This window comes from Ovis canadensis, chromosome 3 (assembly GCF_042477335.2).
Source record: "Ovis canadensis isolate MfBH-ARS-UI-01 breed Bighorn chromosome 3, ARS-UI_OviCan_v2, whole genome shotgun sequence".
Taxonomy (NCBI): domain Eukaryota; kingdom Metazoa; phylum Chordata; class Mammalia; order Artiodactyla; family Bovidae; genus Ovis; species Ovis canadensis.
This window is the reverse complement of record NC_091247.1, coordinates 123176105-123191817: the sequence shown is the minus strand read 5'-3', so window position 1 is coordinate 123191817 and position 15713 is coordinate 123176105. Positions and strand designations below refer to the sequence as shown.

Below are 15713 nucleotides of genomic sequence, written 5' to 3'. Positions count from 1 at the left end.
TGAGCTTACGTGCACAATTTCTAGGACCACATTTCTTAGCTTTGTGTTTTTCTTCCATCTGAAGTCCCAGAGACACGCAGCCTCTGCTAATACCTGTGCCAGCAAAATGGATGCCCCTTGCCCGGTTCATGTCCTCACCTGACTCCCCTCAGACTCCTGTGCAGGGGGCCAGCTCTTAAGTCACATGTCTGCCACCTGGTGGCGAACATGCCTGAGAAGTGTTTCTTGGATTGTCCATTGGAATGATAGCATTCAGAATGTGGGGGCCTATCAAACATGGAAGATATATTCAGAAGATTGGGGGCAACCTGAGATGTCAGTCTGCATTACCACCCAGATTTTATCATACTTGTTTTCGTATTAAAATTCCAAAAAGCAGCAATACTGATATGTATCTACCCAACAATACAAACAGACTTCTTAGACAAAAATAAAATCTCCTATTCACAAAAAAAGAAGATTCATGATATCTTGTTACTGTATTCAGCCACATGCATATGGTTCTTCAGTGCACAGTTATGCTCTCACTAAATATCAATATTATCCTAATATTTTTTAACCTATGGACTACTTAGGTATTCATCAGAATCAACATCAATTCAGTTCAGTTCAGTTGCTCAGTTATGTCTGACTGTTTGCGACTCCATGGACTGCAGCACTCTAGGCTTCCCTGTCCATCACCAACTCCCAGAGTTTACTCAGACTCATGTCCACTGAGTTGGTGATGCCATCCTACCATCTCATCCTCTGTCATCCACTTCTCCTCCTGTCTCAATCTTTCCCAGGATCTTTTCAAATGAGTCAGTTCTTCACATCAGGTGGTCAAAGTATTAGAGTTTCAGCTTCAAAATCAGTCCTTTCAATGAATATTCAGGGCTGATTTCCTTTAGGATGGACTGGTTGGATCTCCTTGCAGTCCAAGGGACTCTCAAGAGTCTTCTCCAACACCACAGTTCAAAAGCATCAATTCTTCAGCGCTCAGCTTTCTTTATGGTCCCACTCTTAAATCCATACATAACTACTGGAAAAACCATAGCTTTGACTAGACAGACCTTTGTTGGCAAAGTAATGTCTCTGCTTTTTAATATGCTGTCTAGGTTGGTCATAACTTTTCTTCCAAGGAGTAAGCGTCTTTTAATTTCATGGCTGCAATCACCATCTGCAGTGATTTGGGAACCCCCCAAAATAAAGTCTACCACTATTTCCACTGTTTCTCCATCTATTTGCCATGAAGTGATGGGACCAGATTTCAAGGTCTTAGTTTTCTGAATGTTGAGTTTTAAGCCAACTTTTTCACTCTTCTCTTTCACTTTCATCAACAGGCCCTTTAGTTCTTTGCTTTCTGCCATAAGGGTGGTGTCATCTGCATATCTGAGGTTATTGATATTTCTCCCAGCAGTCCTGATTCCTGCTTGTGCTTCATCCAGTCCAGCATTTCTCATGATGTACTCTGCATATAAGTTAAATAAGCAGGGTGACAATATACAGCCTTGACGTACTCCTTTTCCTATTTGGAACCAGTCTGTTGTTCCATGTCCAGTCTAACTGTTGCTTCCTGACCTGCATACAGATTTCTCAAGAGGTGGGTCAAGTAGTCTGGTTTTCCCATCTTTTTTAGAATTTTCCACAGTTTATTGTGATCCACACAGTCAAAGGCTTTGGCATAGTCAATAAAGCAGAAACAGATGTTTTTCTGGAAATCTCTTGCTTTTTTGATGAATGTAAAATAGAATAAAAAGTAAAAACATGACAAGAAAATGGGAAAATAATTTAATATATGCTGTGTATATGATACAATAAATAGAAAGATCTTGTTTTCTCCAACTGGTCACAAAGTCCTATTAGCAAATATAAATTCCAATTCTAAACCTTGATTCCTAGACCTATGTATATAGACCCATACATATCCTGAGAAAAACTGAACCTTGCTTTCATCACTAATTCTGAGTGTATACTTACTAAAGAAAGAGAACATCCCCGCCTAGCAATGTGTTGTCTCTCAGCTTAAATCAACATAGATTCTTCCTTGGATGACTTAATCATTCTTTAGGATTAGCAGCTTCTGAACGAAGGGATAGCATGGTAAAACTAGGGCTGAGAGCATCAGTCAATTACATTAGCCCTTTCACTGTATGGGTTTTTTTTTTTTTAGGAGGTGGTGTTAAAATAGTGTTGTGTATGATAATAGGATTGTCAGCAAAAATCTAATAAGATGGCATTACTGGTAGCATAGCCATTAGAGAAGGCAAATCTATATTCAGAAAAAGTGTTTATTACAGTAACGAAAAAACAGCTGCTTTTTCGATGGGAGGATTTGACTTAATCTGCTTGCTTCAAGAAGAATGGTTGGTTTCCAAGTATATGTATTCAGAGGTTCAAGGCTGATGGCTACAGCAAATAACTTGGCTATTGGTCTGGAGTAGTAGCCTATCAACCCTAATGATGAGAAGCCCATTTTGTCAGGCCAATGAATAAGTCCTATCCCGGAAACCAAGGTCACTATTTTATGCCCACTGAGCAAATGCTGTGGTGGTCGAACAAATAGGCCAATATCCACAGGATGAAACATTATGTCTACCAGATTATTGAAAAGCTTTGCACCAGTGAGCACCAAAAATGTAGTTTTGGCTTAGAGCTAATAACCAAAGAAATGTTTGCATTCTCTTTTCCTTAGGGAAGATTTTCTGATTAGCTATTGCTTCAAAACAGACATCCCCAAAATGTAATCACACAGCAATGTTTTACTACACTCACAGTTCTATGGGTCAGAGAGTCAGAAAGGGCACGGGTATGACAGCCCTTTTCTGCTCCATAAGTTTTGGGCTCTCAGCTGGGATGAGCTGAGGTCTGGTGGGCTTCCCAGGTGGTTCAGTGGTAAAGAATCTGCCGGCTGATGCAAGAGATGCAGGAGATGCAGTTTCAGTCCCTGAGTCTGAAAGATGCCCTGGAGAAGGAAATGACAACCCACTCCAGGATTCCTACCTAGGAAACCCCATGGATAGAGAAGCCTGGCAGACCATAGCCCATGGGATTGTAAAGAGTTGGACACGATTGAGCACACACGCAGTGACTGGTAAATGATTTATTTTTTTTTAATCTGAAAAAGCAAAAAATACTTATATATAGTGTTAGTCATTTTCCAAGGTGAAAATACTCCCTCTGTTGCTGATTTCAAACTACCAACATGCTGTCACTGAACGCAGAGTTGGGGAAAAATGCACAGTAGTGAACCATTATATAGTATTTCTATTATTCAACTACAATTGAACTAAACGACCCCGTGGACATTGGTAATAGTAAAATATAGTAAGATAATTAGGAAGTGATATATTTTGAATGGTTGCTATTTTTAAAAGATATTTAATTATTTGTTGTTGTTCAGTTTCTAAATCATGCCTGATTCTTGGCGACCCCATGAACTGTAGCACACCAGGCCTTCCTGTCCTTCACTATCTCCTGGAGTTTGCTCAGACTCATGTCCATTGAGTCATAAGCTTACATAATTTAAGCTTTAACTAACTGTGTTTAACCACAAGCTCACAAGATTTCTGAAAATTATCCTTTACCATAAGATGGTATGGGCCAACTTTAGCCTATGGTCTTCAAGTGGTGACTCAAATATCTGGAGATTGAAAGGTCTACTTGTGAGATGACTTCTTTGCTCTTGTGTCTGGCACCTAGGCTGGAGTGACTGAAAGACAGACAGGTTTAATTGGGACTTTACATGTGAGAACCTCCATAGGAGCTCTATGGCACAGTGGTCTCAGAGTAGTGAGTTTTTATGCAATGGCTCCAGGGCCTAAGAGCAAATGTTCCAATGAACTAGCTGGAAACTGCATTGCCTCTTAGGACCTAGACTCAAAAGTCACAAATTGTAATTTTCACTGTACAGCACAGGTTGGTCAGAACAGTAACAGGCCTCCACAGATTCAAGAGGAGGGAACATAGGCTTTGTTTTGCAAGGTAACTGCTCTAAGTGAAGTCATGCATGGTCATCCAGAAAAATGAGACGTAACTTATCAGTAAAGCATGGCAGCTCATTGGAGTTTGGGGGCTAAGAGTGTTTTCTAATTTTCCTTTTTCTAATTCTTGGGGGTGCCTTTTTATTTTCAGAGTAGTTCCAAGGTTTCCGAATAAGATATCTGGTAAGGCTCTGAATTCATCATACATTGTAATTCAGTGACCTCTCCTAGATCAGGCTCTTTCTCTTTTTTTCTGTTTTGTCTTGGGACCTCAATAAGAGGCTCTTCTGAGCAGCCACAGCAACTTCTGGGTTCTCTGAGAATTGACCTAAATCTTAAAACCTTATGCTAGTCATTTTATTTCTTTTAAGTCTTCAATGCAGTTCAAAGCAGCCAGCTCGCCTCATTGTCCTTATATTCTTCCTGCCCTTCAAATTGTCCCTGTGACTCAGTCCATCAAAGCCTTACTTTTAGAGACACCTCATTTCAGGAAAACTCAGGTGGTCATTTAACTATCCATGAATCATAGAAGATAATGTTCCTTCTTTTGATGTTACTCTAATTATTGATTTGTCAAATCTATCTGGGTCAATATCCCAGATTCCCATTTGTCTGAGGAGTTTTTACTTATAGACATAGCTCTTACAAACTACTGTTTTAATCAGGGTTCATTTATTCATTCAACAAAAATCTGTGCACATCTATTATGCACCAATCTTCTAGGCACTAAGAGATATGGCAATGGACAAAATAGGGAAAATATTAATAAATAAAAATACTTCCTTTCCTCATGGACCTTACATTGTTTTTTGAGAGACAGACTTAAACAAGGTGGATGTGTGAAATAAATGGTGAGTTAGATATAGACAAATGCCGAGAAGGGAAAACTAATATCGAATAAAGTTGGAGGAATAGGCAGAGCTCTATAACTTAAGTGAAACAGCTTGGATTTAAGCAGTGCACACATCTATAGATGTGTCTATAGAATCTATATAATACAGGGGAAAAGAATACCATGATTATACTAAGAGGTTGGTAAATAAAAGCTCTTTGAAAATAATGGTTATGTCATCTTTATACTGAAGAACTTTAAATATTATTTTGATGCTTAAATATGATTCCTACTGACTGATCTATATACATTTAGGATCTCAGATATTTGTGTTTTTTGTGTTAATAATAGGCAAAGTTTTCTAACACACTGAACTATAATTAATGACAGTGAATACAGAAAAGTTAACTTATTAAGAACTGAGAAACATGACACTAATATGTGACACAAATTAATAGTCGTATTGTGAAAAAACTGAAATTTTCACTATAGTGTGAGCTTTAGGAAAACTCTTGAAAGATAACAGTTTTTCTTTACATCGTTCCAGCTCAGTATCTTATATCTGCTTTTTCCTTTATTGTTTCAGTAATCCTGCTTGTTTTGCCTAGGCACCATTTGTTAGCCTATACTTTCACTAGCCTTCTGAAAATCTTTCCTCCTTACTAGACATATGTTGTTCAGTTCAATTCAGTTACTCAGTCGTGTCCGACTCTGTGACCCCATGGACTGCAGCACGCCAGGCCTCCCTGTCCATCACCAACCCCCGGAGTTTACTCAAACTCATGTCCATTGTGTCACTGGTGCCATCCACATCTCATCCTCTGTTGTTGCCTTCTCCTCCTGCCTTCAATCTTTCCCAGCATCAGGGTCTTTTTCAATGAGTCAGTTCTTCGCATCAGGTGGCCAAAGTATTGGAGTTTCAGCTTCAGCATCAGTCTTTCCAATGAATATTCAGGACTGATCTCCTTTAGGATGAACCGATTGGATCTCCTTGCAGTCCAAGGGACTCTCAAGTCTTCTCCAAACCACAATTCTTCACTAGCAAAATTTTAATAACGGATAACAGTTTTTTCTTTTTTTCATATATCTTTGCTTTTAGTTGCAGAACTGCACTATAAAATGAAGGTGAAACTCCAATTCATAAAACATTTAAAAGCAAAATTTATTTGGGAAAAGTCAGAGCATAAAGTCTGTGACAGAATGAAACATTGTTCACTGGACTTGCCCCTAATCTCTATCGTGGCACCAGAGACTACTCTGGGTGAATGTACATTCCAGAGTAGACAGTTTAATAATTATGTCCTTTAATCTCTTTTCCCAAAATGACTATTGCTGATCTCAATTACTATATTCCAGTTGGCTGCATATGTTTTTCTATTATGTAATCCAAGAATTTAATTGTGAATAAAATCATTAGTGTTACCACATTAATTACTATGCTATGCTAAGTCGCTTCAGTCATGTCCAACTCTGTGCGACCCCAGAGATGGCAGCCCACTAGGCTCCTCTGTCCCTGGGATTCTCCAGGCAAGAATACTGGAGTGGGTTGCCACTTCCTTTTCCAATGCATGAAAGTGAAAAGTGAAAGTGAAGTCCCTCAGTCGTGCCTGACTCTTAGCAACCCCATGGACTGCAGCCTACCAGGCTCCTCCGTCCATGGGATTTTCCAGGCAAGAGTACTGGAGGGGGATGCCATTGCCTTCTCCAATTAATTACTATAGCAACATGTGATTGTCATTATAATCAAGTTTAAAGCAACATGAAGTTTATGCTCATTTCCTTCAACTTAAAAAATTTTAATTATCAAATATAAGTGAAATTAATTTTGACTTTGAATTCTATTTTCTAACAAAGTCATCATTGTTTAACATTTTTCAATAGTTACCCTATTTATTGGATCTTCCCCTGTGACTCAACTGGTAAAGAATCCACCTTCAAAGCGGGAGATCTGGGTTCAGTCCCTGGATTGGGAAGATCCCCTGGAGAAGGGAAAGGCTACCCATTCCAATATTCTGGCCTGGAGAATTCCATGAACTGTATAATCCATGGGTTCGCAAAGAGTTGGACACAACTAAGCAACTTTCACTTTCACATATGGTATTTTCTAGTTCTCCTCAACTTAAACTGAAATTATTAAATCTTATAAAAGAATGCATATAATTCACATTATATTTTAAATTTAATAAATTGTTATGTGATAGAAATGCAATTTACTTTTAGTATATTTCTGAACCCTGATTTCTGAACTCAGGTTTGTGTTTCTTTGATGCTACCTGTAGTATAATGTGATGTTATCATTAGATAATATATAAATCTGCAGTCTGCTAAAATAGAAATCACCTCTGTGCATTAGTGACCTGTATTCATAAGGCAATTACATTTTCTGTTAAACCCAATAGCTATTACTGGAGCATTTGGAGTGCCTTGTGTCACGACATGAAAGGTCACTAAGAATGACGGTGGTGAAGCGTCAAGCCCAGTCACCCTCGGGAGTGTCCAGCGAAGTTGAGGTTCTCAAGGCGCTGAAATCTTTATTTGAGCACCACAAGGCCTTGGATGAAAAGGTATAGTACTGTGAAAGGACTGTTACAATTTGATATGTCAATTATAACTTCAATAAAGCTGAGATTAAAAATCAAACGACTGGAAAAAAGGTATAGTATTGCCCAAAGATTTCAAGCTTAACTATGATTTTGTCATCATCATCAAGCTCCTTGTCCTCATCCACGACTCAGTTGACTGCTGTGGTCAGTCAGTTCAGAGGAACATATTTGAATTGTGGGAAAAAATCACTCAAAAAATGCAACTGGACTATTTCATGTATGTTGTTAATATTCATAACCACACTCTTTTTTTAATACCACTGAATCTATGGCTTATTAAGACTCCTGTTATGACGTGCTATAGTCCTAGTCTAGATGGCCATTTGAAATTTAATATTGTCATTTAGCCTTTCTTTGTCCCTTTCTCTCTCTTATTCTCTCCCCACCCCATAGTCTCTCTCCTCCCTGCCTCTCTGAAGTGTGTTGCCATATAGAAGACTACTAGCTGACAGTGAAACATCTGAAGATGTAAATTGGATGTACTTTAACCTTTAGAGATTTATATTAGAAGTTTACGGTTTTATTTGGGGGATTTCTAATAGCTTAGTACTGAACACACATTTTTAAGAGTCTCCACCTGAGGCAGCATAAGGTATTAGTAGCAAAATCTACTTTCGGTCTTTTTTAAAGTAACTGTAAATTCTCTTGACTGTTACTCAAATAATTTCTATGGACATTAATAAGCCAATATGATGATAATATTCTTTGGCGGTTAGTAAGGCTTATGACATGATTTCAATTTTGTAAAATTTCAAAGATGAAATTTTTAAAATTAATAAGGCTTTAGGATTTTCTAGAGTGGGAATTGGGGCACTTCATTGTAAAGTATCTGACAAGTTCTGAGCACTAAAATCCAAACTAGGGATTATTACTCAGCTATATATAGATTTTGAGCATACAGATATATTTGCTCTATTTAATATTTATATCCATACATATTTTTATCATCAGTCTTTCAGATGTTCTTAGAGCAGGGGATTTTGTGCATGTATAAGGATAATTACAATTCTGTCTTCAAGATTATTAATAAGAAACTGTATCTTTTTAATTTTAGTATGAGAGGCAACTAGTTTATGAATAATTTTGAATAAAACACAAATGGATATTATATAAAAATCCCTATCTATAATATCAACTAATATCAAATAGCAATTTAATATATTTAATGTTTACTTTCTTATTAGATTTCTTTTCTTATTATAAAACTGCATTAATAAGAATTAGCAAGACTGTATGTTTATAGAATAGCTATTATGTGTTAGACTCCTTCGCATATATTTGGCACACTTTCTTTACAACTAAGGAGTTCATAGCACTGGAGTTCACATGTCAATAACAGGCTATGTGAAGCAAAGATATATACAATGTGATATGGAGTCACAGGAAAAGTTGCAACTAACTGTGCTTGAAGAAGTAATAAGAACGTCAAGAATGCCTTCACAGAGGGGGTGACATTTGATCTGGGTATTAAAATGTGTAAGGGTTGTTAGGCAGAGAAGTAAAGATACTCTAAGCAATATGCTCAATATGTGAACTAACCAAGAGCTTTGAAAAGAGCATGGCCTATTCAGAGAAAATCTAACAGTTTCAAGTGACTTGAATGAGGGTCTAGAGAGTGAATAAATTTGGCTGTTCCCCAGATGTCCCACATCACTTAAGTGAGGGATGCTCTTATGAAAAAAATGAATAGAAGGCAATAAACAAAATGACACTTCGTACAAATATGTGTACATTTAAGAAGAAAATGGTTGTTGTACAACTTAGGATCTAAAAATAATTTAGTACGTATTAAAGATCAGTGAGCTCAGCATAAGCTATTTCATACTGTGACCACAGGAACTGTAATATGGTTTAGTAACCCACCAGAAGTGCCTTGGATATTGCTAAATTCAAGGGCAACTGAACTGATTATCAACTAAGTAATAACAAATAGCCTAAAGGAAAAGTATTATGAGCTTGAACTTTAGAGTTAGACTGAACTAGACAAGTGTCTTAAGTTCTCTAAGCTGTTTTCTCTTCTTTTGAATGAAGAGAATAATAATACCTACCCTACCTAGTAGAGTTGTCTGACATGTAAAGCTCCTAGCCAGTACTTAGTAAATGACAAATGCTCGGTAAATGTTAATGAATGTTATTATTAATGATAAATTTCAGCACTTGACAAAAATTACAAACTACATAACGATATTAGTAGCACTGTTAATTCACATGCTTATTTAAATTAGCATTTCATTTAATTATTGAGGGGTTGACATGTGCCTAAGCATCTTCATAAAAAATTTTCCTAACTATGAATAGCTCACAGTTTCTTGTAGAGATCAGGAGAAGTGAGGAGAGACTCATATAAACAAGTACTTACAATATTCTATTTTAAGTGCTATGGTTATTAACATAAAACATATATGAAAGATCAGAAGATGTAATTAAAAACTTTGCCACAGAAAGTTTAGAACACAAGAAGAGCTAAATAAAATACAAAGACTGAGCATAGCTCTGGACAATTGCAATGACTGGCAGTCTTCATTATTAATGTCCTCATTTATATATTCACTGAGCTATAGGGTAGAATACACACCAGTTAGCTGAGACCAGCAGTGATTTTGACATAGTTCTCCAGTATGTTTACCAATTTTGTGGGCTAGAGGAAATGAAAAATGTATGTCTTTTAAATATAGTACTCTAACCTCTTTATTTCAGTCTAAATGTGATCTGATTAGTGTTGCATATTTTGAGATTAATTTACATTTCGACTATTTCATATTGCTCTTCTCATCAACCAAGATTCTTAGATTTTTATCAGAATACCCATATTTTATATCTAGTATTTTAGGAAGTGGTGCATAAAACTTTACAATCATCCCTGTTAAATATCAAGAACATCTACCAAGATTTCTGTTGAAATCTGCGTTCAGCGTATCAACCGTCCTCCTCATTTTCATGCCTCTGGAATATTTGTTTTGTTTGCATCTTCCCAAGCACTCACAGAAAAAAGTATTTCCCAAGTCAAATCAGCAAAGATTTCCTTCTAATTGTTCAGTTATTAATCAATGAAAGTTTCATGCCTTTTTATGAACAGTTGGATGTTTGTCTAACAGCATTGGTACCTGGCAGCCAATCTGGCGTACTTAAATATCATGAAGGATCTTGTGTAATTACATTTGATATCAAATATCCATTTATGCATGTATTATTAATTTTCAGATTTTAAACATAATGAAGTATAATGAAAATATCAATGAAATTAATATCAAACTCCACTCAGGCATTAATTCTTTCTTATTTATGGTGTATTTCAAGAGTTAAGTGCAACCAGTCACCTGAATAATTTCAGTTTTCATGATGCTGTATTAAAATAACTGAGATTTTTTAAAAATTCTAATTAGAGTCTAGATCCATAAGCTATCACTTGTTTTTTCATGTCTGCTAACTAGAAAATGTACTTCAATTTTAAAATTATTGTGTATATAGGTTTCTAGATACTCTGTGTATTTAACTTATATCCCCAGTTAAATCTTACTTTAAAAAATAAAAAATATTAATTAAACTATACCACTAATAAATTAATAAAATTGAATTTTATTATGCAATTTATTTATATAATTACATATTAAAATGTTTACTGTTATATTCCCATGGAAAATCAATGTTAATCATAAATAATCTAAAACTCACCATGAATTCTGTTTCAAATTAAATCCATAAATTTTGTTGATTTTTTTTAAGGAAAATTAAACTGCTGTAGTCATTTGTTTTAGTTTAGCCAAACTTCTTTCTCTGAGCTTTTCTACTTTTGATGCATTTAATATGAAGCATATCTGTAAATCTGAACATAAGATAACTAAAACAATTTTAGAAGTTCTAAGAAAACAAGATCAAAGAAACTCTTCTCTGAGTTTCATTTGTATATGAAACATTTGGAAATCATTACTTTCAAACTGAATGTGCATTCTTTGGTTCTGTAAAATATAATGGTTTAACCTTTGGTATCTGAAAAGTAGTTAGGAATTCCAGAGTAATTACATACTTTCCAATCCCTCAATAACAATGTAGACCTCTAACTAATACAGAATTAATTTTGTGAGCAATGGGCAACAATTTTCAGGTTCTAAGAATCCTTTGCTTTTAGACAAATTAGTTTGTACTAAACATCAAAGGAAAAAACTTATTTTTTAAAGCAGTAAAAGTTTTTTGCCTGTATCTTATGCTTAATCAGGGACTGTTTTTCAGATGAATTCATAATAAACTTTTGAACTTTGCCTCCACTTACTATGGATCAGAATTCAGTACGAGAGGAGTTGATCTTAACCGAAACACAAGAAGGACTTGCTTACAAGAAAAATCCCTTGATACAGTCATATTGTAAAGTGACAACATAGTCCTAGTATTCCTGAGCACTTAAGGATATAAATAGTCTGATAGCTTGCCAAATGTGACTGTCTCTGGTAATATTAATGGATTCAGCACAGTTCAATGTGTCTGGGATGTACATTACTGCCCATATTCTGGTTTTTCTTCTAGGTAAGGGAGCGACTGAGGGTTTCTTTAGAAAGAGTCTCTGCACTGGAAGAAGAACTAGCTGCTGCTAATCAGGAGGTAACATACCAAACTTTCTCCTCTTTCGAGGTGCAATATCGATAACATTATATCCCTTGTGTTTCACGTCACGTTCATTAAAACTGTCACAAAAAATAGATTACATTCTGTATATGCCACTGAACAAGGCCTGTTCAAACTAGTTGCCAGAGTTATGTTTTCTGATTTCTGGTGATTCAGATCTGTCACTAAGAGATGAAAGGAAAATTATCAAGAGCTAGTGATATGAGAGCTACTGAGATGGGGGTTTAGAAAGACTGCAGTCAGAATGCCAGTCCTTTTAAGAAGTAAAACACAGCTCCAAAACTGGAACACACGTCAAATATCTGTTAAATTAGGAAACTGTTACAAATGAAGCATCGTGCCCATGTTTAGTGGCATTGCTGAAGCCCCTCTTTTGCTCTCATTCATGACGTTAAGAAAGTATTTTATAATCATCCATGAGATTTACAGGGTTGTTTTTCCTTTAGAATATTTTATTTCCTTGGTTGTTTGTCTACCAATGAACTTGAGTCATTGGATAAGATATAGATGAGTGATAGATAGATAGATGGATCTCACATTAAATGTATACAGGCCACTAAAATAGCCCCATCTCTCTCTGTCTCTCTCCTTTTCTCTGATAATTATTTATAATTATCTACCAGGCTACCTTTTTTTCAGAAGTCTGTTCCAGGAATGTAAATACAGGTATTATTATTACTAAACAATTTAGCAAACTCTTCCTATTTTTAAATACTTAAGCAAGTGGGAGGTCAGTGTCCCTAATTATAGGCTTACCACGAGATTCTTAACAAAATAATACATTTACATTTCACATAAAAACAAGTATATATTTACAACCATGCTAAAAATCTTGTCTGGTACAAACTCCCTTGTTTTTTTTTTTTTAATTAGCTAGGCTAATGAAATGAGCTTCTATAGGCTTTTGTTTGTTCTAGGTTTAACAATTTAAACTTCAGAAATAATGCATTTCCCATTCTCACAAAGATTTTGGAGTTAGCACCCTTTAACACTTTTCTTTATGTAATCTATTCTTCGGAGACTTCACCCATGTCTCCTTCATCCAAGACTTCAACCATGACTCCTGTGAAAAAAGAAACCAAATCTATAACTCAGCATTCATGCTCTTTTCTGAGCTCTACTAAAGGGTTTAAAAACTGGTTTGGCATCTTCAAGGGCTCTGCTAATGTTTGTATAGATTGTTCTCTGCCACAGGTGTCCAGCAAGCATTAATCAAGGATTAAACCATTTAGGATTTAATAATGAAGACATGCACTAAAGGGCCTGTAAACATTTATAGGCACCCACTTTTCTAGTTAACAAAAATTACCATGTGTGCTGACAGGCCTCCCTAGGTTTCCCTAGTGCCCCCTAGATTCTCTGTGGTACATTAATGAAGTAAAATAAGCAGTCTTATTAAAAAGAATATGAGATAACTATATGTTCTGTTTTGAAAGCTCCAAAGCATTCTATTATGGAAAAAGGAAGAAGTTGCGCAGAATGCTCCCAATTTTGCACAACTACAAATAATAGCAATGCAATTTTAAAAAACTAATTAATTAAGAAAATAATGCATTATTATAGGACTAGAAAAAAACCTAGCCAAACTGTTACCGTTAGTTGTCTTTGGTGTTTGCAAACATGTACTATATATTTCTATAGTCTTTTTTTAAATAACTTTTCATTATACTTATAAATAAATGAAATAATAAACACTTTAGAGTCAGATGCCATTTTCCATATTAGAGTATTCTATTGGTATGTTAATAATAGCAATAGCTAATATTTATTGAGTGCTTTAAATCTCTAGGGTTTAGGCTACATAGACATATATCAGCAGAATAATACTGGAAGTTCAGTTCAGTTCAGTTCATTCACTTGGTCGTGTCTGACTCTTTGTGACTCCATAGACAGCAGCATGCCAGGCTTACTAGTGTTATTTTACAAGTGAACCCACAGAGATTATTTCTCCTAATGTACCACTATTCTCTCTTACTTAAAAGTGTGATTGTCTTTGAATTTATCTTAGCTCTATGCATTCACGGGGTTTTGATGCATGCATTCAACCTTATCCACACTCTATCCTACATTCATTTGTTCTCATTTTTCCATATACATCAAAACCACCATAATAGATCTTCCTTATTCTCAACTGGGATGTTACAGTAGGGTTTCTGCTGTATAATTCTTCAAGGTTAAATCTACTAAGCAAAGCTCCATTCATACTGATTATTATCATATTTTCTGATATATAATATAATCTATGCCATATTAATATACTACTAACATAATGATATAACTTACATATTCAGTTCAGTTCATTTCAGTTGCTCAGTCGTGTCTGACTCTTTGTGACCCCATGGACTGCAGCATGCCAGGCCTCCCTGTCCATCACCAACTCCTGGAGTTTATTCAAACTCAAGTCCATTGAGTCAGTGATACCACCCAACCATCTCATCCTCTGTCGTCCCCTTCTCCTCCCACCCTCAATCTTTCCCAGCATCAGGGTCTCTTCAAATGAGTCAGTTCTTCACATCAGGTGGCCAAAGTATTAGAGTTTCACCTTCAACATCAGTCCTTCCAATGAATATTCAGGACTGATTTCCTTTAGCATGGACTAGTGGGATCTCCTTGCAGTCCAAGGGACTCTCAAGAATCTTCTTCAACACTGCAATTCAAAAGCATCAATTCTTTGGCACTCAACATTCTTTATAGTCCAACTCTCACAGCCACACATGACTACTAGAAAAAACCATAGCTTTGACTGGATGGACTTTGTTGGTGAAGTAATGTCTCTGCTTTTTAATATACTGTCTAGGTTGGTCATAACTTTTCTTCCAAGGAGTAAGCGTCTTTTAATTTTATGGCTGCAATCACCATCTGCAGTGATTTTGGAGCCCCCAAAAATAAAATCTGACACTGTTTCCACTGTTTCCCCATATTTGCCATGAAGTGATGTGACCAGATGCCATGATCTTAGTTTTCTGAATCTTGAGCTTTAAGCCAACTTTTTCACTCTCCTCTTTCACTTTTATCAAGAGACTCTTTAGCTCTTCGTCACTTTCTGCCATAAGGGTGATGTCATCTCCATATCTAGGGTTATTGATATTTCTCCTGGCAATCTTGATTCCAGCTTGTGCTTCTTCCAGTCCAGCATTTCTCATGATGTACTCTGCATATAAATTAAATAAGCAGGGTGGCAATATACAGCCTTGACATACTCCTTTCCCTATTTGGAACCAGTCTGTTGTTCCATGTCCAGTTCTAACTGTTGCTTCCTGACCTGCATACAGATTTCTCAAGAGGCAGGTCAGGTGATCTGGTATTCCCATCTCTTGAAGAATTTTCCACAGTTTGTGGTGATCCACACACTCAAAGGCTTGGGCAAAGTCAATAAAGTAGAAATAGATGTTTTTTCTGGAACTCTCTTGCTTTTTCAAAAATTTACATATTTATGAATGTTAATAATATAATGATCACTAATACTAGGGCTAATACCTCTTATTAGCCCTATTTCTCTGAGTCATTCTAACATCTTGTTAAATTATAGTATTCATTGTTTTTGAAAGCAGCCAGCATTTTTCCTGACTCTAAATCTTACTTACGTTAATGTCTCTCTTGGAATGTGTCCACAACCCCAATTCACCCATTGAAATCATACTTCCCCATTTAAACTCAAGTTCAGACATCACCTTTCTAATGAAATCTTTTATGATTTCT

At 36.0% G+C, this 15713-nt stretch overlaps 1 protein-coding gene across 1 annotated transcript in view; it reads left to right on the top strand.

Moving 5' to 3' along the window:
• PPFIA2 (PTPRF interacting protein alpha 2) overlaps positions 1 to 15713 on the top strand; it is a 511234-nt gene that overhangs the window by 307897 nt on the left and 187624 nt on the right. The window contains exons 4-5 of the mRNA XM_069584127.1: positions 7194 to 7358; positions 11916 to 11990. Of these exons, the coding sequence (XP_069440228.1) occupies positions 7194 to 7358; positions 11916 to 11990 (240 nt within the window). The remainder of the gene's footprint in view (positions 1 to 7193; positions 7359 to 11915; positions 11991 to 15713) is intronic.